We start from the raw sequence: 24,611 nt of genomic DNA on the forward strand, positions 1-24,611 counted from the left end.
CTACCACACACACCATAACATTTTCCCCTGACAGTCACCACCACGCCATCAGTAAAAAACATGGGAGTAATGCGGAGCTTTACTAAGCACCTGGAGCTCTTCATTACAACCAGAGTTACTGCTGCCTAATATTAACTGCTAAACATTTGCAAAATCGAGCCTAACACCCCCTTCACACTGTCAAAACATTTACCTCCACAATAGTCTTCAGCAACGTGGATGCACGTAACATTCTACTTGTAGGCGTCTGCATTGTTAGTTTTCCCCAGTCAGTAAGATAATATATGTCACTGCCAGAACTTTATAACCTCCTTGTACATACTGTTTCTTTACACCATGGGCTTTTGGCTATTTGCCAAAAACAGATTCTTGCTACAACTACTTGTCCTGGTTTTCAAAACAATGAAGGGACTGGCTGTAGCTACCTCTCTGACATCCTTGTAAGATATTCAACTTTCCACAATCTTCAAGTAACAACATTTACTCTTATAGCCTCATAACTTCCTGATCACCAGGATCTGTGGGAAGAGCTGAAAAACCCAGGTGATGCTTTTTGTTTAGGCCAAAAAAAAGTCTTTAAGTTACAGTACGTTTGTCATTGCTTTAGTTATTCACCTCACAGAGCCAATCTTTATATGTCTTGTCGGAATATGTACTGCAGTGTAAGTAACTACAGCTGTCAGAAGTGCCCAATCAGTGTGATCTTCGGGTGCTTGTAAGTACTTTCCCTGAAATCCCCTTCAGTATTATAGAACAATATTTTTAGCTAGGGTGCCAGTGTGCAAGCTGAATTGTCTCCTGCGTGGCTGTTCTTGGAGAGACAAAACATAAGAATTGCTGCGGTAAGTGTTCTCACTCTGTGTTCTCCTGGCTTGCTGTACTTGCATCAGTTTATCATTTTTGAACAACACTGGACAATACATCGTTTTAACACATGCAGGTAAGAAACACAAAATATTTATTTAAAGGAAAGTGCTCAAGTCTCCTTTAGAAGTAGAGACAATTAGAAATATTTTGACAATTCAAAGCCAGTAAGAGAGAACCAACAAACACAGGAGGTTTACCAGGTCTTCTATCAATTCTACACCACAAGTGTCTAAAGGTTACAATGGAGGTAAAACTTCACATTACAGTTCATTTGTTCTATTTGAAACCCTGGCATGGATAGGTTATCAAATTTGTTTTAGCATTCTGTAACTGGAGATAAAGTCATAAATTAATTAGTATGTTGCTTAAGACTTCCATTTCCTACAATAGTATGGTGGGAAATACAGATTGTTAGTCCTAGTCTTTTTCCACATTTCTGCTTAAAAAATGGGATTGGGCTTCTGTACATTAAACACAAAACCACAAATGCAATTTAATACATTTCCAGAAAAAAAAATGTTTTTTTCACTCCTTAGTTTACTCAATTATGTTTGCCCTTATTTACATCATTGACACTTTTGACGTAGATGCATAAACGGTTCTTCCTGTCAGAGCAACACTGTAGTTAAATGTCCTTAAATATTTCCCAGCCTCTGAGAATTGTTGCTTTATTAGACATAACGAGGGGATGCTAAGGGAATAGCATCTTGAATAGTCTGAGTCTACAAAGGTGTTCTGTAAAGACAGAGCTTACGAGCTCTTAACGTGTAATAACCTGAAAAGAAGAGTTATGTCGATGGTCTCTCAAGGTCTACTTTCAGCTACACAGATGCACAACCCGCACAATCTACCATAATAGATCTTATGCAGGACCAATAATCACCAACTGCTAGTGCCAAATCACATTTAACACACAAAGACACATATGTTATTCTGTGCCAGGTTTACAAAGTAGATTCGAGGTAACACTATATGACAACAAGAGCACAGAATTAATGAAATCTTCATATGCATTCTGTCATTAGGGGTTCAGTATGATCTAAAGCCTGAAACAACTTAATTGTAATTCTAAAACAGTTAGTGGTTTACATATTGAAATGTTCTGCTAATCTTCACGCTTTCAGTATAGGCATTCCCTCCCACGAAATTATAAATTCTACAGATGGGGAAAACCTGAAATCAAAAATCCATAAAAACTAGTACGCAAAAAAGGGCTCACAAAAAGTAGAACAGCTGAAATAAAGACCCTCCTTTGAGCGGAGTTCCATGTTCATCTTATACAAATTAGCCTGAGTTATGCTGTCTCATGGATGGTTGTGCTTGTTAATGAAACAAAGACTTAAAGAACCCAATTTACATGTAGAATGTACTCACACATCTCTAGCTCCAGCAATAAGCAGTCACTGCTGACATGACCTATTCGAGCCATGAAATCATGTCATGAAGCTGCATCCTGATATTGCCTGTGCCAACAGAAATGCAACAGACCGTCTTGAGTAGACTTACACACAGGTTAGGTGAAACAGGCATTATCTTTCTCCTAAAGAATAACTTACAGGAAAATGAGTTTGTGCCTCTGTAGAAAGAATAGGTGAAATTCATTGGTTAAGTCAGATCACAGTTGTTTTCCCGTAAGTTCAAAAGAGGAGAATTTTTCCTCAATAGAAATCCAGAAATGTCTACTGCTTGTTGGTTTATTCTTCTTTGGCGTGTCCTGATGCGATAAACTAAGTCAAATTACAGAAAAGGCCCTGCAAGGCTCTCTGTCACACTGAATCGCCTATTTAGTTTGATTGTGAAAATGTAGCTGATGAGTCAGTGCATTCCTGATCGGTTGTTAGCGCCTATTAACACTGTTAAAGAAGCTTGTAAGCTGAAATGGAATCACCTCAGTTTTAAAGTAAAAACAAAAAACTGATAACTCATGCACAAGGGATCATAAATAAATGAGTTTCAAATACCACACAGATTAATTTAACAATTGTATGATATTTAATATTTATTGGTTTTGCCTTGGTTTTCATTGATTTCCAGTTTCTTAATCATAATTAATACATCTGAGAAACAACGAAAGATAGGAAAAGGCTCTCATTTGCAGTCATTTGTAGCTGCGGTCCTGCAGTGTGTCCATTAGTTTGCTTTAAAATGAGGCAGTTCCATTCCAGTTTACAGAGATAATGTAAGTGAATTAAATGTGGGAAAACAGACTATGAAAGTCAATGATGAAAATGTGAACAATAAAATTGATGTTTGTATATCAGTATAATCAAATTAATGAGACCCAATGGATCAGGTGGTCACACAGCAGATGTATTGTTCCTTAGGCCTGATCTGCTAATGGTTGGAAGCATGTTGGTTCAAATTTCATTTTTGGACCACTCAAGTATTTACATCCCCAGAAGCCAACTACTACAGCTCTGACTGAATGAGAAGAAGTGGTCCGAACTCAACTTCTCTCTATTGAGGGAATGACAAGTACAGACTTTTGATCTTCCTAAAGAATATCAAGATACAGGCATAAAAAAAAAACAGGAAAGACAAACTAGACAACATGCAGAATATAAAATAAGGCAAAGGCTAGACAGAATTATGACTACACAAACATAGGTAGCTACATGTCCACAGAAATACATCTGGAGCACTCCCAGTGAGGTTAGGAAGGATAAATAAAACTTCAGCCAATAACAGTCTGCCCAAAGAATCATGGAAAGCACACTCCATATTCTTCTCAATAAAATGTTTATAATTTAGGAAATCCAGGTAAAACAGAAGTATCTCCAGCATATATAGAGAGAGAGAGTGAAGACTGCTCAGGAACCTTTTCTTAATGATTCCCAGACAGCTAAACTACAGTCTGAATATCACTCTGGCTATTCCTTTGGTGGATGTGATTACCCAGCACAGTACAGCCAAAAAGTGTATAGCCATAGCAACACCAAGTCTGAAAAAGCAGTGATCAGGTCTGCTCACTAATTACATCTCAGTGGCAAATCTTTTCTACGTGGTGAAAATGGTGTCAATATTTCAATCTCAACCTTTCTCCAAACTTAATGTGCTATATGATGTTGCCCCATCCGTAGTTAAACTAGTTTGCTGTACAGAACCAGTGCTGAATTTTAGTCTGGATGAATCAAGTTTAAAAGTGAATGAACGTGGTGATGGGACCTGGTTATGGGATTTGTGAGGAAGGGTTAACACCATGGATCACCAAACAATGAGATCACACACAAATCAGTGTGATGGCAATGCAAGGCATATCTCTATTCTCAATAACGCTGATGCTACTGGAGTAGAGCAGAGTAGTGGTGCTGGCTCCATTTATTTCAGCATCTCACCCCAATTCTTGCATTCTGCAAGGTTAAGCACTATCAACTCTATTTTTTAATCTGTATAGGACAACCCTTATGAAACTGAGGCATGCGTTCAGAATTAAATGTACAGCTACGCCCATGAAAAAAAAGAAAAATCAGTTAATCCTTCAAATCTTGCCCACTGCAGAAGAAAACATTTGTAAACACCAAATCAAATCCCCAGGTGAAGTATTCCTCATATGAATCTGGGTAAACACTAAGACCATGCCTAGTGTTCCTCTATCTGTTAATAAAAGCATGGAGTTTCAGACGAGTTTTTCCCGGTAATACAGTGTACCCAAATTAGAAAAAATAACCCATTTCTTGAGCATTCCATTCGGAACTGAATCAGACGTAACCTTGGTACTAAAGGGTAAACTCCTCAAATGGGCCCCCCTGGGATTTGTCCACTGAACAACTGAAAAGACTTCAAGTGTTGCGGAATGCAACAACTAGATTCTCTCTCTCGCTGAAATACAAGGTCATAACAAACATAACATATTACAGAAAGCACTAGTACTAATAGCCCTGTATTCCTCAGAACATGGGTGTCATATACAATATAGCAAACAATGGTTCATGTGGATTTCTGGATATTACTTTTAGAACATTAAAGAGAGCCTGACAAAAGCGCAATATGTAGCACCACAACAAGACAGGAAACACGAAAGAAAAATTAATAATGGACTGTGTAAAAACTACAGTAATTACTGATTTTTCTTTTTTGTTTCCTTCCTCATTATATTTGTAACACTAGATATTATGCTGTTTGGCGAGATGAGATTAAGTAACCTTTTAGTGTATTTCCACTACTTAATATGTGTGTGGCCCTTGTAAGACCTTCTCCTCCTCCCTGTCTTTTATGGTGCATGTATATTTTGTCCTGATGAAGACCCGGATTAAAATTATCTTGTGAGGTCAAAACAACTATCGTGCTTGATTAGAACTGTTGATAGAATACTGTGCAACTAGGACAAATATACAGATTGTTTCCATTATTCTAAGGGATTTCATGCATGTTTTGCAGCCAGGCTTTTCTACTGTGTACTTATTTAGGTATTATCACTTGGCATCACTCGCATGCACTACATCACTTTTTTAATTTTTGGATCACTTTTTATATATACAGATCTATGAAGGGTATGTACACAAAAAATGGATGATTGTTACCCTGTTGAACTGCAGCACTGTATTTGGGATGTGTTCAACCAGAGTAGCACTTTTCAGGCTCTCTATTGTTCTAAGAGTGAATGAAAGCTTTCAGCTCAAGACTACCTGCATAGAGCATGGCACTGACCAAATTAAAAACCTTTATATTCTATGTAATAAATTATCCTGTAACCAAACAAGAATACTTTCTTCCCCAGGGCAGTGTTTATTATCAGGTTGAGAAGAGTCAGAAAAGGCGGGAGAGCCTTTTCAGTGCAGAAAGGAAGGTCAGGAATGACTTTCCATGAGTTGAGATTAGCGGACAGCCACTTCCCTTTATGGAAGAAGCTAAAGGCCTTTCTTTTACCTCCGTAACATATTAGCAATATCAGTTCACATAAGTAATCAGCCTAATGTTTCAATGAGGATCCCAGAACCACTAAGTCACTAAGAGGTATATGTAGTACTATACAAATCACTAATTTAACAGCTGGAAAAGGAATTTGAAACCCTGCCTTTGGTATTCGAAACAGCACACGCAGAACGGAGACAATATAACTCTAGTTTCTGAATGACAAGATAGAAGCACAGCTGCCAGGTTGCCATTTATCATGTGTGTCGTGGCTTTATAGGTTGCAGAGACCTACAGATTATCCATTACACATATGAGCCCTTAAGTCCGGGCATGCAATGAAAGTGTTCTTGGCTAAAAAAGCTACTACCGTCTTAAGCTGACATGCATGAAACAGAATCACTTACCAGATATGACTAATTGAAATGTACTCAAAATCTTAAACCATACTTTCTCTTGAATTTAGGAAGACCTCCAGAGATGAAGTCCAGATTAAAAAAATATATATATATAAGTTAAGACGTCTTGTGCAATTACTTTCACCTGGAAAGTCAAAGGTTGATCGCTATGTGGAAATGTAGGCATTTTCTATCCTGCCCATGTACTGTGGATCCATGCATACTTAATATGATTGGGAATTTCTTTGCAAATTAATAAAATGTGGACTACAAATGTTTTGCATAACTATCCTCTACTACTCTGAAAATTGACAAATTGGAGTGTTCTGGATGAGACATCTATGCATGATTATTCCTTGTGACGTCTAGCAGTTTAAAAATGAGTGACCCTTAAGGTCACGGTGGGCATGGAGTTCGTTTGTTCCATACAATGTACTTCTCACACACAGGATGAGAGATCACTATTTCATGAGTCACCAGGATTAACCTCTAAATCTCAGAGAAGTACTAAACATCATATGGTGGTAAAACAGAGTCACAATTCAAGAGCATATTGGAAACAAAAATAGCTTATAGTACCATTGGGGGTGAACTGGGAGGTTAAGTGGATAATCTGAATCATAAGGAAAAATGCATTTGAACATCAGAATAAGTTAACTGATTCGGCAATGGTGGGTCTGTGGTATATGGCATTTTGTCACAGCATAAAGCATGTGTGATTTTAAATGTTCTAAAATGACTGGGGCTGGAAGGGGTGGGGGGAAATCACATTTTCAGAAAGCGAACAATGATCTGCTAGTGTTAACTTTGAATTGTGGCCTTGTGACCCTGGCGAGAGAAGAAGAGCAGATGCAGTGGAGGTAATGCCTACTGGGCTCTCCTGTGGGGGAGGACTCCGTCTTAGAAGCCTCACAATTAGTAAGGTTAGTCGACAATAAAGATGGCTCCATACCTATATTTCAGAAAGAAACTTAGACAGGCCCTCTTGTCGATTTTATGGGAAAACATGGCATAGCTCTGGCAATTAATAAAACGTATGCATGTGCTAAAGAAAGGAGATTGGAGTGCAGGGCGCCTTACTTTTTAAATTTTGAGGAGGACCCAATAATCTTAAAATTGAACGTGCATGCTGAATTTCTGGCTCATCTACATCAGTCATGGCAGTAGAAAGAAACCACCAATAGTTATACCCCAAAAAACATAAAACCAAAATGTCTGTGTACAGAAACAGACAATTAGAAATGTGTAAAAAGGGAAACCACGGACATACAAATTAAGATATGCACTCTAAAAGCAGGGGTGAAAAATAGAATTTGTCAGAGAAGTGGGTAACCGCCAAGCTCTACTGCTACTGTAGCACATTAAACAGAAAGTTACACTGTCAATGAGCAGTGGCACGTAGCAAAATTACTATAGTTTTACCTACTACTGGGAGGCTAAATGAATGCATAATGGAAATTATTTGAGGATTCTATACTTATCATGAGGTTTAGGCCGTTTCCAAGCTGACAATGTTCAGGTTTTTTACCTCAAAATAATAGTCTTAGCTACCTAGTGGTGGAGGATATAGCAACAGTCATGGCAACCAGCTGTTCACTAAAACCAAGGAAACCTGGATGTAAGTTTTGAGGGGAAAAAGGAAGAAAAAAAAAAAAGAAAACGGTACAAAACAATTGAGCAATGGCAGGATGAACACGTAGGCAGCATGTCTAGAGATTACGTTTTCAGTACTAGAATAACTTATTTGGCCACTCCTACCACTGAAAATGTAAGGTTCAGTGTTAAAAATAAAGAAGATTTTTACAACTTTGTTCGGTAGATACATCAAATCCTTCTGAAGGAACACAAATATGAAGAGCATCGATTTTATTTTTGTTTGTTTTGAATCGGTGAAATAGCTTTTGCTTTTTTTTTTTTTTTTTTTTTAAACTCAAACTAATTTTACAGACTTAGACTTCACAGTGATGAGCACAACTAGTTTGACAGGAACACTAGCCGAAATCTCATTTGCACACATACACACAGACAGAATTCAAAGATTAAATCTACAATTAACATGTTTCATCAAACCTTTGTTAGGTCTTATAGAAAACACCAAGTGCTCATTGATGGCCACGGTTAGTGGGTGGATCAAACTGGTTCAACTCAGACTGGTCAAGTAGTTCAAAATCATCCCCTTCTGCATCAGTGTCCAATTCAGAACTAGAATTTCTGTGATATGCTTTTGCTGGTCGTGGCTGATTGTCACTGAACAAGGGAACTTGTTGGGCAGCTCCCGATAGGGCATACTGGATCATTCCTCTGGTAACTAATCCAGCTAAATCACTTGTGAAATTCTGAATAGGTGGTAGTCCACTAAGTGACATTTCAGCATCCAATTCTTCCTGGTCGTAGTAAAGCTGTGCGTCTTCTGCCCTCTGTGAGAGATAAGCCGTGCTTGGGATGCCAATGCTAGTGTCATCTTCATCATCTAGTCCCAAAGCTTCAGGATTTATGGATGGAAAATCTGGAAGGTCTCTTGCAAATGACTCCTCTGGATCACTGTGTCGATCAAAATCTAATGAAAACAAATTAAAGTACACACTTTCAAATTACAGACTAAAACAATACAAGGAAATAGTGTCAATCTAACAATCATACGTGGATACCACAGTTAGTTGTCTAAGACTAGCGCAACCAGCATTCACATTTTATATCAATACTGTATGTATTGTTAACTTAAAATATGTACTTTACAGCAACCTTCATCAACATCAACTTAGTCCAAACCGGTATTTTGTGGTAGAGAAATGGATTGCTTGTGCCCAAAATGAAAAGGAACTTGTATGTGATTCTAGTTCTGCATTATGGTATTCTCTATTAATTCATAAACGGTTGAATACCTGCATGCATGAGCTGTATTGTCGGGCACAATTAAAAAAAAATATTTTCAACAAAAAAAAACCCATAAAAGGTAACATGTTGCATGTATTTTCTTTATTTGTTTTAAAAAGTAAACCAATTGAGGCAAAATTACACTATGATGCATTTGGCTAAATAAAACATGGTACTAGACCCTTTATAAAATCCCCCAGTAAAGGGAAAATGTAGCATCTTAATAGCGTGAGAGCACGCACTAACAATTAGAAATTTTAACTTTAAGGAATTCCTAAAGTTGACAACCTTGCCATTGCGCAGTGCAGGTACAGATCCATCTTGAAGAAAATACAGTGTAATAATTAATGCCTTTATTGGAACGTCGGGGGCAGAGGATTATTTATGGATTTAGAGAGAAAGCCAGGACAATGAACTAGGCTTCCAGTAAGTCAATTTGTACCTTCGCTTTCACTGGATTCTCTAATTGTCAATCACTAGACAAGCTCAGCAACATAAGGCTGAGTTGAAGACACATCTTTTTCTTGTTTTTATTTTTTATTTATTCATTTTCATCGTTTTACAAACTGTAACAGAAAATTGGGCAAAAGAGTATAACTCAGTATTGTAACAGAACAGTACTGTAGTGTAACAATATCCTGGTCGAGTATACATAGCTATATGCACCTCCAGAACATAGACATTAGAGGCACTGGCAAGAATACATAGGTTGCATTGTAAGTTCCCATCCGTCAATATGGCCCTCTGCCTTATAACACGAGGTATGTCTCCCACCTACCCGCCTCCATCTGACAACCCCAGTATGGTATATCGAGTCTTCTGCAGACTATGGAATTTGGAACATATGCACTGGCAAAAAAAAAAAACATGTCACTTACCCGTCTCAGTGTCTTGCCTTTACATATATCTTTCAATCATCACGCAGTTGAGAAGTAGAATCCAAATGGTTGCCAAAAGTCACGTGGGCAGGATGCAAACAGCAGCATTTCTGCATATATCCCTGGCCATTTCTCAGTGTCATGTTTAGGAGCCAGTCCTCAAACCTTTGTGCAGGGCAGCCACGTACCTCATCGCCACCCGCAGTTTTCCCAGCAGGGAGTCTAAGGCAATAAGTTTACAGTATGCTCTAGGGACCTGTTGGACGTAGCACAGCAATAATACCATGGGGGTAAGGGGATAAGCGTGATCAATCATGTAGGTCAAGGCAGAGACTACTCCAGCCCAAAATGTGGTTATCGCAGGGCACGCCCAAGCCAAATGGAGGAGGGTCGCAGCAGGTGCATCCGATGTTAGCATCAGGAAAGTATAGGGCCAGGTCCATTGGGGGTGATGTATGCTCTGTGTAGGTATTTATAATGTATCAATCAGTACCTGCCATTCGAGGATACCTCTTTAATTTGCTGACAACAGTATTCCCACTGCCCATCTGTGATGTCCTGTCCTATGTCACTTTCCCACGCCCGGCGTATTCTACTGAAGTCAGGTGTTCAAGAACCTAGTGCTGCTGTATATAATCAGGATATAAGGTTGGATGGCTGTGATTTAATGAAGAGTATGGTCAATATCGACCATTCCTGGGGTTCCTCTGGAAGTGTAATAAACAAGTGTCTGGCTTCATACACTAATTTGTCGTATGTAAGCACATCCCTCATATTGGCTGAAGAGTTGTCCACATAGTCCTGATTAGATTTAAATTTGTTGTCAATAATCAAATCACCCAGTGTAAGGATATGTCTTTGCCGCAGCAGTGGTAAAACCCCAGAAGTGGTGGCTAAATGCAACTCATGATAGTGTACAATGGGAACATGTTTAGGGTAGATTAAGGGAATGTTGCATAAAGTAGCAGGTCTTCGCCATGTCCACATGGTACAGCGTACACTGTGAGTTTCTTGAGTAAATCTAGGAAGCTGTGTAAATGGGGCCAAAGGCAGAGGGTGGGGCTTATCAAACCCTTTTCTATCACCACATGGGGCCCATGTCTACCGTTATGGAACCAGTGATGAATATGTTGTATTTGTGCCACTAAATAGTAAATTTCAAAATTGGGGGTTGCCATCCCGCCTTTACTATATCACAACTGTAAGGTATTCCAACTGATGCGGGTTGTCTGCCTGCCCACACAAACCTGTCCGTCCATCTTCTGTTTTTTGCATTTGTTGTCCCAAGTGGGAAGGGAACGCCCAGATGTGGGTCCCGTGCTTGCTATGCCACCAGATTCAAGCTAGCCTGGCTGATGAAGTGTGATAACCTGAAACCAGTCCCAGGATGCTTGTTTCGGGTCTAGGGAGGACTTGGCTTGGCAGTTCGGGCTGGACTCTTCTCACGGGGAACAGGGTCAAGACTGATTGCCACCAAGCCCAATACCACATTCCATTTGCAGTGGTGTACAGAGCCGGTTGAATATCTAGGCATTTTCTACCATACAGATATTCCAACTCTCAAAGAAAAACTACCGGACATATATGGAGGGGCTACATACGCATGTAGTCTTGTTAGCGTAGCAAATAGCCCTAATAAAAATCATAGTTATCCCCCCGCTTACGATGAAATTCCCGCAGTGCACAAGCCATAGGCTCGACAGGAAGGGCGTAAAGGACGGGTGACAAGGGGCACCCCTGTCGCTTTCCTCGTGTAATTGCAAATAGCTCCAACACTCCCCAATTTAAGTGCACCCTGGCCAATGGACCTGTATAGAGGAGTTGCACCCACTTAAATGCTCTGCCCAGACCCATTCTGGTGAGCACTGCTGTGAGAAGGCAAAAGGCGATTAGATAAAAGCTTAGGCAGAATTTTACTATCCACATTTATCAGACAGGTGCCGGTACGAGTCACATTTATTTTGGGGGTTGTCTGGTTTAAGAGTGATTATGATTGACTCCCTCAAAGTCAATGGAAGCCTGCCCTCCTGAAATGCTTCTGTGTATACTTCTAATAATACAGGTGCCAATTAGTCAGCGTAGGCTTTATAATATTCTACCAGGAGTCCATCACTACCTGGCGAGTTCCCATTTGTCAGTTGCTTATTAACTTGTTTAATCTCCATAAGTATTTGAGGCTGGCATAATATTTCCGTACGTGTCTGATCTAACCATGTCAGAGTGACCCGTGGCAGGTATGTGTCTATCCCCTCAGGGGTGGCACACGTGTGGGAGTATATAATCTATGATAGAAAGCTACCAACTCTTGCAAAACCCCTTCAGGAGTGTGGCGAGATTGCCCATCAGGCGAGTCAACTGTGTAAATGTAGTTCGCAGACTAGCGAGGTTTAAATAGCATGGCAAGTGTGTGTCCAGCACTATTTCCCTCCCCGTATTTCTGGGCCTGTGTCTCTCTACCAAGGAACTTCGCCTCTTTATCTGCTTCCACACAGAACTCTATTAGATCCTTTTTCATGCAAGACAATAGGCTCTTGTCTTTGGTGTCATCATATCTGAGTTATAGGTTGCGTAGCTCTATTTCCAGCCTCGAAAGCCTGTCTCTAATTGACCGGATGCCATGCCCCTTGGCAAAACATCTAGCAGTCTAAGTCTGTGTTCAATACTAAATTGTGGTCCCCTCCCCATATAATGTCAGGGTTTACAGCTAGGCATTGTTTCAGAACAGTGTGAAAAAAGTCTGGGCAGTCAACATTACGACAACAGGTGTTAAGTAACGTGACCTGAATGTGCCAATTAATCCTTGAAGAATAAAGTATCGTCCATTTGGATCCACAACTGTCTTAATCTGACGAAATGGGACTTTCAGCCGATGGAGTATGTCAACCTCTATAGAATATGACGAATAAGAAGTAAAGCACTGATATGTTACCCAGGATTTAGGAAGGGCAGTTCCCCTTCCTGGCATGAAATGCGTTTCGTGCAAATAAATGACATCCACATTATGACGATCAGGGTATGTAAGGACCTGGCGACATTTACAGGGATTGTTCAAGCCTCGGACATTCAATGTGACAAATGTTATTAGTAACTTCCCAGTATTAGGTATATTGTTCATCTAGAACTGTCAGTGCATACAGGGTAGATGTGTACATCTGGAATCTCAGCCAGCTATCATGAGATACAGCCCACATAAATTCAATAAGAACTCCACCCTCTTCCCCAACTACCCCTCCCACACTAGGGCCCAATTTCCCAGCGAATTCCCAAAACACTAAGAACATTATTTGAACTGGAAAACACAGGTGATCAAAACCTTCTAGTAGCATCGAAAGCACCATGGCCCCGGGCTGGGGGCGGCCAGAGCACTAATAGGGTAGGAACACCATCAAAAGCAATTAACGCAACAGGAAACATAGGAAGTCAGTAGATGTGCAGGCACATGGGAGGTGTAGCATAGGTAAGCATTTACGTTTTAAGCTCCCCGGAATGATGCAGATCTAGGAGCCCTTGCTGCAGGCTATGTGCAATGTACTGAATTAAAATCAACTACCGCAAAGACTCTGAGCTGCACGGAATTAAGCCAACAGCCATTCCACATTGTCTACGGATGAGCCATGATCCCATCCTGTCCCTGGGAGACGCGGCCCCCGAGGCGAGAGTCGTTTCTGCAGGAAAGAGAGCACCTCTGAGGGGTCTGTGAAAATCTTTGGCTTGCCTTGCCAAAGCTGCGCTGGATAGAGCATGACATACGAGATGCCCCACAGTTTTTAGGGTTGAGCCTACGTTGCATGCGCTCGCGGATGCGTATCGCGGCGAGACGGTTTAGTTATTAGAAAAGGGCTTGGAGCCATGTCGATGTCACTTCAGTGTGTTTGATTGGTTTGTGGGCTTGCCTAGTAAAATCTGCATGCTTTCATTAGTGGAAGGCAAGCACGATTTCGCTTGGCAGAAGTCGAGCGCTTTACACAGTTAATTTCACTTTTTCGGGTTACGTACATAAAAGCACTTTTGCCGATAGATGAAAAGTCGGGTTAGGAGCTTACAACGCGATCAGCTCTAACATGAATAAACGCGAGACCCGTTGCATTGCAAATGCTTGTTTTGACTGGGAGGAATTTGCGCCGAGCATCCTGCAGTTTGGGTGATGTCTGTAAACAAAGTTAGGCGGACTTCCTGCACTTCCCAGGCCAAGCGGAGCACTTGATCTCTATCTCAGTAATTAAGGAACTTAACGATGATGGGCCTGGGAGGAGCTCCTGGGATCTGTCGGATCTGGGGCCAAAGATCTGTGTGCTCTCTCAGTGTGATAAAGGATTTAGAAAAATGTTCAGCTTCAAACAACTTTAAGAGCAGCTTTTCAATGTATTCCTCAGTGCGCCCCATCAAAGTATTTTCCAGAATACCTAATATGCTCACATTATTTCTCCCTCCAAATCTTCATTTGAGTTGTACTTTGCACAGTTCTGATTTCATCTCACTTAGAGGCTTTGAGTGGTGTATTTGTGTGTCTTCAACGTCAGATGTGCGCTGTTCTGAATGACTTGGGCACGTTTGATGTGTGTCAAAGCGATCTTTCACATCATTTATCATCAGGGAGTCTAGCTTACCATCAATGGTGGCATGGCTTGTACGCATTTCTTGCAGGATGGACTGTAAGTCGTCCGCAGACGAGGAAGCTGCACCCTCCTTGTCCTCCATTTCAGGGGACTGAGTGTACGCTGTCTTTTTGAGTCAAAGGTGAGGCGTTGATGCTTAGCATCTGTTTTACCCCATTGTGCTGTGAAAGTATAGCAATTATATATATGAAAGAGGTCGTAAAGTGGTAGAGTCACAGTCCAATCAAACTCTGCATCAGCCTGGTAGGCACTATCCGGGATCTATATGGTGCTGTGTCAGCCACTGGCAGGTTATACTAATTTCCTTTGTGGGGTTGACCTGTGAAGTATCTCACACCGTTACTGCCCTTATAACAGTGATCAATGTATGGGTGGTTGGATATATAGGCGCGCTCAGTTCATGTAGGTTTGTACTTACAGAGTGCTATAGGATCTTTTCCCTCTTTATCCAGTTCTCCTGTGCATTTCTCTCAATCAGGCGGGGGGAGTAGTCATTCCCGCGCTGTCACTGCCAGAAGGGAGGCCCCACAGCAGGCCCACCACTCAAAATGGCAGCAGTGCGCTCCACCAGTCATCCCTGGTCCGTCCATCAGTGCTGCATGGCCCCCCAGGTCCAATCTGTGCTGTTCAGTAGTTGTATCGGTGCCCGCTGGTGCCAAGTGGATTGTAAGTTCCGGGGCTGTCCGGGAGTCAGACTGTTGCGGGCAGGCTTCGTCCAGGCCCGCGCTCTCACCGCTTGGGCTTACCAAAACAAACATTCGGGTAGCAAGTGATTATGCCAAAAATAAAACACACAAAAAAAAAAAACTATCCATCTAGCTATGGGTTGTTTTGAAGAAGTTATTATGTGGGGAGATCCTAATTTATCAATAACTGTTTGGACTGTTTAATAGATTTTGGTGTTATTCAAATGACATTTCAGCATATATGGTTTGCAGGCGGACAGTGATCCGCAAAGAATGTTGGGAGTGAGACTGCTTGATTTATATGAAAATCAGAATCACTCTGGGCTGAAAAGCAGAAAATCCAAAATCAATTTCAGCCAAACGCAGGATGGATTCTTAAGGAAACTTTGGTATAGTGGAAAATAAGATACAGTTCTTGTGAACAGAACCATTGGTCACTTACTATTCTGACCAATGGTAGAACTAGAAGAAAAAACACCTTCCAGGGGATGTGTTCTCAATTTGCCTTGTCTACAAGAGGTGTTGTAGGTCTGCCTTGTGTTCAAAAGGAGGAACCATTAGCGTGGAGACAACAATGTTAAGTTCCAAAGGAGGAGCAGGCCTCTTGAAAGGAGAAAATGTTTCCTGCAAGGGCTCTAGAAAATCATTAATCCAAGACATTGTGATAATGATAACTGAGAGGCGCTGTTTTTTTTAATTTTTATAAAGAGTAATGGCAGCTAAATACACTTTATGGAAGAACAATGAACGCAAGATTTTGAAACTAAAGAAGATAAGGAAATTACATCTCTTCTTTAAAACGTTTCAAGCCCACCTACCTCTGAAGATACAATGCACAGACCCCCTCCTACTTAAAGGCCCCTTTTGCTTATTTCAAGATGTTAACATTGTCACCTGAAATATTCAAGTAGCCATATTGTAGACATATCGATCAGGTTCAGAAAGTGGGCCTGTCCAGGTCTAAGAAGATGAACCTCATTTTGCAGTCCATCATTTTAAAAACTATGTTGGTCAACAGAGGGATTGAGTGAAAAGCATAGGTGATTGTTCACACCTAGTTTATCGATAGAGCATTGCCCTGGAATTTAGGCCTTGGGAACCTGGATGCTGGTGCATGGCATTTTTTGTTTTTTTCCTGAAATTAATACATTTATTTGCAGGACGTCTGACTTGTGAAAGGTATTTTTTAGCTTGCCATCATTTAGCATCCATTTGTGTTGACCTAGAAGTTGACAGCTGAGCCCGTTGTTCTCCAGTGCTGTAAGCACAGGAGGTGAACTTCCAACAGAGAAATGTTCCTCGCTAGGGCCCAATGGAAGATCAACAGTGCTTCCCCTCGACAGGACTCGAGATGTTGTCTCCCACTTTTTTGATGATACAGTGCATAGTAGTCACATTGTCTGTTTGCATTAGTACCGTCATAGCAAAGACTGACAGGAATGAAAGACTTCAATGCCAGGTGAAGCGCCCTCAATTCAAGCATGTTCATGTGGTACAACTTCTACATTAGAGATCATCGGTCATGAGACAATCGATATGACTATCTCCAGCCCTTCAGCAATGCATCTGTGGCAATGGAGACAGGAGTAAGTGGTTTTGGGAACAGGGCTCTGCTTATCATGTTTACTCTTTTGAGATACTAGCTGAGAGCCAAAATGGGGGAACTATTCAGTGTTATTGTCTCTTAGACCCCCACCTTCTGCCACCACTGTTCTAGGCATTTGTGTAGGAGCAGATGGAGTCTGCCATTGGGGACTTGAAATATCATGAAGCCAAGCAGTCCAAGAGGTGCGATACTTGGCTCACTAATATAGGGTTGTGAAAGCCTTCAAATAAACAATGTTTGAATGTAAAGATGACAGTCTATCCTCTGAAGTAAGCACTTTTGCTTGCAGAGGTTTCTACTGTGAATACCAAGTAACGTATTCTTTGCTCTGGAGTATTCTGGAAATTCAATTTCAATGAGTTGATATCAAGACTCAGGTTGCAGAGAAGAGCAAAGATGGTCTCCCAAGAGATTAGGAAGTTTTGTTGCATAACTGGCTTTTACCAGACAATTATCTAAGTATGGGTACAATAATATTTACCTATTCCAGAGGGCTGCCGCCACCACTGCTATATATTTAGAAAATACTCTTAAGACAGACCGACTTTAAACTGAAAGACAACACAAAATTGGCAGTGAGTGTGCTCCTTTCAAAAACTCATACAATCCACTCAGGTATGACCATTTTCCAAGAGGTTGGAGATCTGGATCCGCAGGAGCGGTTGGAATTATTAGAGCTCTAAAGTGACGTGCTTCCTCTTCTTAGCAGGCATCTAAGGTGCCCAGCGATGTCCCTCTATCTTTTCCATCAGCTTTTGTGGAGCTGATGAAAGTGCCACTGAAAGGCTAGTATCCACAGAAGTGCAAATATACACTAGAGAATTATGAGCCAGCCTCCACTAATGGAACTGGTGGGAGCTTCTATCTATGTGGTTGCCGCTCTGCAGAATTTGGAACAATAATGATGCACCTCCAGTTTCTCACCTTGTCACTGGACATTTGCGTCTGGCCTCTTAGCATCACAGGACTGACGGGAGGATCCCTTATTGCCCTTTATGACTGAAACAACTTTCACTGAAATCAAATCGCCAAATACTGTCTGGGAAAGTCCAGAAATCCTGAACTTCAACTGCCTCCATGTCAACTATCTTCACAAAAAAAGTTGAATGCCCCAACGTTGACCAGAAGCGCCACTGACTCAAGAAATGATATGCAGTCCAAAGGAGAATCAGACGTGGTCACACCAGGGGCTGAAGAAAAGGCTGAATAAGCTATCACCACTACTTTGCATGGAACAGAACTCCCTCCCTATCACTGAAGCAGCTGTATAACAACTCCAGACACATTTTAAACCTCCTGATGGAATGAGAATCCAGACGACACAAGTATTGTGTTTATTTATCCAGGACTTCTTATCTCCACATGAAGGGCTCCTGTTAAAAGGAGCCAGCATGGAGAGAAAAGTGAAGAGAAACATCTTAGAGAGAGACGGGAAAAAGGACATTAATTGCAAGAAAATAGATGGAATCCAATGAAAATGACAAAAGGAGTTGAAAGAAGCTAAAGACACAGGTTTTCATAAAAATAGCCTTAAAAAGGCAACAAACTCTCAATAAATCTAAACTGCATGGTGGGAAGGCTGGCAGCTTCTAGAATTCCCTAAAAGTGCAGAGTCTAATTAGTACAGTATGTGCTCAGATTATCAGACAATATATCTTCCCCTTAGTTTGAGGTTTCAGTAGAACAGTAGGGTTTTCGGGCAAATGTACCCAGGTGAGAATTTGGCAAATTGGATTTATGTATTATTAAAAAAAAAAAAACTGTACAAAATATGGTCTCTTAGAGGCATGTTTTCTTTGTAAAAATATTTTTAAATTGCTGTTCACAGAATTTCATGTATGGAGATACTTCACTGTTTATGGGTATTAAAAAGAACCATATATTGGAGAAGAGTAAGTTAACTTTTGAAACTAATAGAATGTATTCAAGATTGGCAAATGACCCTGACCTTTTGGTGTACATTAATTAACATGCATCTCTCCAAGTTCAGAGGAGAGGAAATAAGTTAACTGTACACAAACATTTAACTGAATAGTTTACATATATAAAGGAGGCATACAAAGGTACCAAGTTGTGATGATAAAAAGGAAAAGAGTAAGTCGTAACAAATCTTGAGAGACTTGGTGACTAGTAGCTCTAAAATGTGATCAGGAGGAAGTGAAAAGATAGCATGTGGGGGGTAAGGGAGCTAAAACAAGTAGAAAGGCAACACAGCAGGTGAAACTCAAGCTGATGAAGCAAAAGCATTTCCATTAGCAAGCTAGAACATTTTCATTAACACCCAAGGGTTTGATGAAGTCACACAGGATTAAAAAGGCACGATGTGGACTATATCAGTGCCTGGAATTAAGCAAGAATCTAAAAATAAAAGTGTTTTTTTGTTACTTTCTAGGTTTTGGCAGCATTAATTTAGAGTGCACTCTACCGGTTGGACAAAGGATTATTGCATGACTTTTTTTCTATTTTTCTTTTTTACAATCAGTGACTAGGACAAAGAAGTACAAACTCTACGCTGCAGAAGAAGCTGTGTTTCACCTATCTGTGTATGGTCTGAGATGTTAACAAAACGATGGTGATACAAACTTCAAGATTGAATAATGAACAATTACTGGATTGGGAGGGATCTCAAATTGGACAAATCCAGTGCAAAAGCTAGTGTCTTACCTTCAGACCCCTCAGTCAGGGGAGTCTGCCCCCTGGACAGATTAAATGTTCCATTTTCAGTGTAAGATATTTCAGCATCTGAATGTTCAGAGTCAGAAATTGTCAGTTCTTTAGCAACATCCGAGTCATCCAGCTGGAAGAAATGACAAATAAACAAATGCGTGAGAGGACCTGCAGTAACTTAAGCAGACTTTACAGTTCAACTAGCCATTTCAAGCAGAATTCCAGGTTTTATTTCCCTTCACAACATATGCACATTAATGACCACCCTGCAGTATACTCAGACCATTTGGTTTAAAACAATGAAAAGGCTTCCGAGAGTAAGGTACAACTGATGATTGTAAAGAAGGGATTTGCACTATTTTCCTAATTTAGAGCACTAAAGATGGCAAATGTTTTTCAGACATAAACTGGGTTTGAAAACACTGTTTTTCAAGCTTCCAGCAGGCACCTGATTTTCAGTCTCCTTGTTGCTTTTCCTTATTATATAGCAATCGAAAAAACTGCATTTCGAGTCAAATGCTAGTTGGTGATACATGTGCCTATCCCAAAAAGTCCCAAGACACAAGAGGTGTTTGTTCCCGATTTTTCCACCAAACAAGCACTTTACTATTGCAGAAGCGGGCCACTGATATTTGAGCAGCTGTTACGGTCTTTGGATTGCACCAATATAAAATGTAAATTGGCTTGATCACAGGGGGTTGTCCCTCAAATCAGGGACGACGTTTGCGAGATCACTGTATTACAAATACTGGGGGAGGGGCAAAGTAGTTGTCAGGAGGCACACTGATTCTGTGCCATGTAACATGGGGCTCACAGTCTTAATACTCAACAGGTCCTCCCTTGGGAGTGGAGATGGAGTTTCAAATACAAGTAACAGTTGTAAAACTAAAAAAGTACCAATAAGCTCTATATTAAAAAACAGGTATTAATGGAAGCTGTTCTGGCATCAATGAGGAAAGTTTGAACCTGCAGATTACGAGATTTTATTTTAGATGAAAAATTCAAATTAAAAATAGATCAGCTGCATCTTTTCTCCTTCAAATAAGTCCTTTGAAGCGCCATAGGAAAACCAGGCCATTTTGGCGTGGCCAGTGCAAACCTACTGTCTTTGCCAATGCTTTTTGAAGATCCTATTGAGTATCAAGTAAATGTGAATGATGAGCAGCTGCCGTGAGCAGTAGGGGAGCAACAGCAGATAAGGGCAGATATATATATATATGGAAAATGTCACTTACCCAGTGTACATCTGTTCGTGGCATTAGTCGCTGCAGATTCACATGCTGTGCACATCCCGCCATCTGGTGTTGGGCTCGGAGTGTTACAAGTTGTTTTTCTTCGAAGAAGTCTTTTCGAGTCACGAGACCGAGGGACTCCTTCCATTTCGACTCCATTGCGCATGGGCGTCGACTTCATCTTAGATTGTTTTCCCGGTAGAGGGTGAGGTAGGAGTTGTGTATGCTAATAATAGTGCCCATGCAATGGAGTGAATACGTATGTACATAATGAAGTTTAAAGTAATATATTTACAAATTTACAAATGTTCAAGATCAACTTCTAAACGGCTACAGGCTCCCGGGGAGGCGGGTGGGCGCATGTGAATCTGCAGCGACTAATGCCACGAACAGATGTACACTGGGTAAGTGACATTTTCTGTTCGATGGCATGTGTAGCTGCAGATACACATGCTGTGCATAGACTTGTAAGCAGTTATCTAGTGTTTGGTAAATGTATGAGGCGTAGACCATGTTGCTGCCTTACATATTTCGTTCATTGGGATATTTCCTAGAAAGGCCATGGTAGCACCTTTCTTTCTGGTTGAGTGTGCCTTTGGTGTAATAGGCAGCTCTCTTTTTGCTTTAAGATAGCAGGTTTGAATACACTTAACTATCCATCTAGCAATGCCTTGTTTAGAAATTGGATTCCCTGTATGAGGTTTTTGGAAAGCAATAAATAGTTGTTTTGTTTTTCGAATTAATTTTGTTCTGTCAATGTAGTACATTAGCGCTCTTTTGATGTCTAATGTATGCAGTGCTCTTTCAGCTACAGAATCTGGCTGTGGGAAGAACACTGGTAATTCTACTGTTTGATTCAAGTGGAACGGTGAGATCACTTTTGGTAAAAAAAACTGATTTGTCCGTAGAACTACTTTATGCTTGTGTATTTGAATAAATGGTTCTTGTATGGTAAATGCTTGAATTTCACTCACTCTTCTTAGAGATGTGATGGCAATCAAAAATGCAACTTTCCATGTTAAGTATTGCATTTCACAAGAGTGCATGGGCTCAAAAGGTGGACCCATGAGTCGTGTTAATACAATGTTGAGGTTCCATGAAGGAACTGGTGGTGTTCTTGGTGGTATAATCCTCTTTAGGCCTTCCATAAATGCTTTTATGACTGGTATCCTAAATAATGAAGTTGAGTGCGTAATTTGCAGGTAAGCTGAAATTGCGGTAAGATGTATCTTTATTGAAGAGAAAGCTAGCTTTGACTTTTGCAATTGTAGTAAGTATCCTACTATATCTATGGCAGATGCGTGTAAGGGTTGAATTTGATTATTATGGCAGTAATAAACAAATCTTTTCCACTTATTTGCATAGCAGTGTCTAGTGGTAGGTTTCCTAGCTTGTCTTATGACCTCCATACATTCTTGTGTGAGGTCGAAGTGTCCGAATTCTAGGATTTCAGGAGCCAAATTGCTAGATTCAGCGATGCTGGATTTGGATGTCTGATCTGTTGTTTGTGTTGTGTTAACAGATCTGGTCTGTTTGGTAGTTTGACATGAGGTACTACTGAGAGGTCTAGTAGTGTTGTGTACCAAGGTTGTCTTGCCCATGTTGGTGCTATTAGTATGAGTTTGAGTTTGTTTTGACTCAATTTGTTTACTAGATATGGAAGGAGTGGGAGAGGGGGAAAAGCGTAAGCAAATATCCCTGACCAGCTCATCCATAACGCATTGCCCTGAGACTGATCTTGTGGGTACCTGGATGCGAAGTTTTGGCATTTTGAGTTTTCATTTGTTGCAAATAGATCTATTTGTGGTGTTCCCCAAATTTGGAAGTAAGTGTAGTATTTGGGGGTGAATCTCCCATTAGTGGATCTGTTGGTGATCCAGAGAGAGATTGTCTGCTAACTGGTTCTGAATTCCTGGAATAAATTGTGCTATTAGGCGAATGTGGTTGTGAATCACCCAATGCCATATTTTCTGTGTTAGGAGACAACTGTGTCGAGTGTGTCCCTCCCTGTTTGTTTAGGTAATACATTGTTGTCATGTTGTCTGTTTTGACAAGAATGTGTTTGTGGCTTATTATGGGTTGAAATGCTTTCAGCGCTAGAAATACCGCTAACATTTCTAAGTGATTTATGTGAAACTGTTTTTGCTGTATGTACCATTGTCCTTGGATGCTGTGTTGATTGAGGTGTGCTCCCCACCCTATCATGGAAGCATCTGTTGTTATTACGTATTGTGGCACTGGGTCTTGGAAAGGCCGCCCTTGGTTTAAATTTATACTGGTCCACCATAGAAGCGAGATGTATGTTTGGCGGTCTATCAACACCAGATCTAGAAGCTGACCCTGTGCTTGTGACCATTGTGATGCTAGGCACTGTTGTAAGGGCCGCATGTGCAACCTTGCGTTTGGGACAATGGCTATGCATGAAGACATCATGCCTAGTAGTTTCATCACCAGTTTGACTTGTATCTTTTGTTTTGGATACATGGTCTGTATTACGTTGTGAAATGCGTGAACTCTTTGTGGACTTGGAGTGGCAATCCCTTTTGCTGTGTTGATTGTCGCTCCTAAGTATTGCTGTGTTTGACACGGCAGAAGGTGTGACTTTGTGCAGTTGATTGAGAAACCTAGTTTGTGGAGGATTTCTAAGACATATTTTGTGTGTTGTGAACACCGTCTTAGCGTGTTGGTTTTGATTAACCAATCTTCTAGGTACGGGAACACATGTATTTGCTGCCTTCTGATATGTGCAGCTACTACTGCTAGGCATTTTGTAAAAACTCTTGGTGCAGTTGTTATTCCGAATGGCAACACTTTGAATTGGTAATGTATCCCTTGGAATACAAACCTTAGGTACTTTCTGTGTGAAGGATGTATTGGTATATGGAAATATGCATCCTTTAGGTCTAGTGTTGTCATGTAGTCTTGTTGTTTGAGCAGTGGGATTACGTCTTGTAATGTAACCATGTGAAAGTGATCTGATTTGATGTAGGTATTTAATGTTCTGAGATCTAATATAGGTCTTAGACTCTTGTCTTTTTTGGGTATCAGAAAGTACAGGGAGTAAACTCCTGTGTTTATTTGTTGTTTTGGTACTAATTCTATTGCTTCTTTGTGTAGCAATGCCTGAACTTCTAGTCCTAGAAGATCTATATGTTGTTTCGCCATATTGTGTGTTTTCGGTGGGACGTTTGGAGGGAATTTGAGAAATTCTATGCAATAACCATGCTGGATAATTGCTAAGACCCAAGTGTCTGTTGTTATTTCCTCCCAATGTTTGTAAAACTTGGTTAGTCTCCCCCCCACAGGTGTTGTGTTGGGGATTTGTGACCTTGAAGTCACTGCTTGTTTGGAGGAGTTTTGGGACTTTGGAATTTTCCTCTATTCCTTTGAAATTGTCCCCCTCTATATTGTCCCCGAAAACCTCCCCGCTGATGCTGGCTCTGGTAAGTGGGCTTTGTTTGTGAGGTTGTGGCTTCTGTGGTTTGCCCACGAAACCCCCCTCGAAATTGTGTCTTTCGAAATGTGCCTCTGCTCTGTGGGGAGTAGAGTGCGCCCATGGCTTTGGCCGTGTCAGTGTCTTTTTTAAGTTTTTCGATCGCAGTGTCCACCTCCGGCCCAAACAACTGCTGTCCGTTGAATGGCATATTCAGCACAGCTTGCTGTATCTCTGGATTAAATCCTGATGTACGCAGCCATGCATGTCTCCTTATTGTTACTGCTGTGTTAACTGTTCTAGCAGCTGTGTCTGCAGCATCCATTGCTGACCGTATCTGGTTATTGGAGATACTCTGTCCTTCTTCTACTACTTGCTGCGCTCTTTTTTGGAACTCCTTGGGTAAATGTTCAATAAGGTGTTGCATCTCATCCCAATGGGTCCTAGCATATCTGGCTAACAAAGCTTGTGAATTTGCAATACGCCACTGGTTTGCTGCCTGT

The 24,611-nt window shown here is 40.8% G+C and overlaps 1 protein-coding gene across 3 annotated transcripts in view; it reads right to left on the reverse strand.

Moving 5' to 3' along the window:
- Window positions 1–7,967: 7,967 nt before the first annotated feature.
- RETREG3 (reticulophagy regulator family member 3) overlaps window positions 7,968–24,611 on the reverse strand; it is a 227,730-nt gene continuing 211,086 nt past the window's right edge. For all 3 annotated transcript variants that reach the window (XM_069237719.1, XM_069237717.1, XM_069237716.1), the window contains 2 exons: window positions 19,441–19,573; window positions 7,968–8,673 (listed from right to left, as the gene is read on the reverse strand). In XM_069237719.1, the coding sequence (XP_069093820.1) occupies window positions 8,219–8,673; window positions 19,441–19,573 (588 nt within the window). In that variant the 3' untranslated portion in view covers window positions 7,968–8,218. The remainder of the gene's footprint in view (window positions 8,674–19,440; window positions 19,574–24,611) is intronic.

The sequence above is a fragment of the Pleurodeles waltl genome, chromosome 6 (genome assembly GCF_031143425.1).
Source record: "Pleurodeles waltl isolate 20211129_DDA chromosome 6, aPleWal1.hap1.20221129, whole genome shotgun sequence".
NCBI lineage: Eukaryota > Metazoa > Chordata > Amphibia > Caudata > Salamandridae > Pleurodeles > Pleurodeles waltl.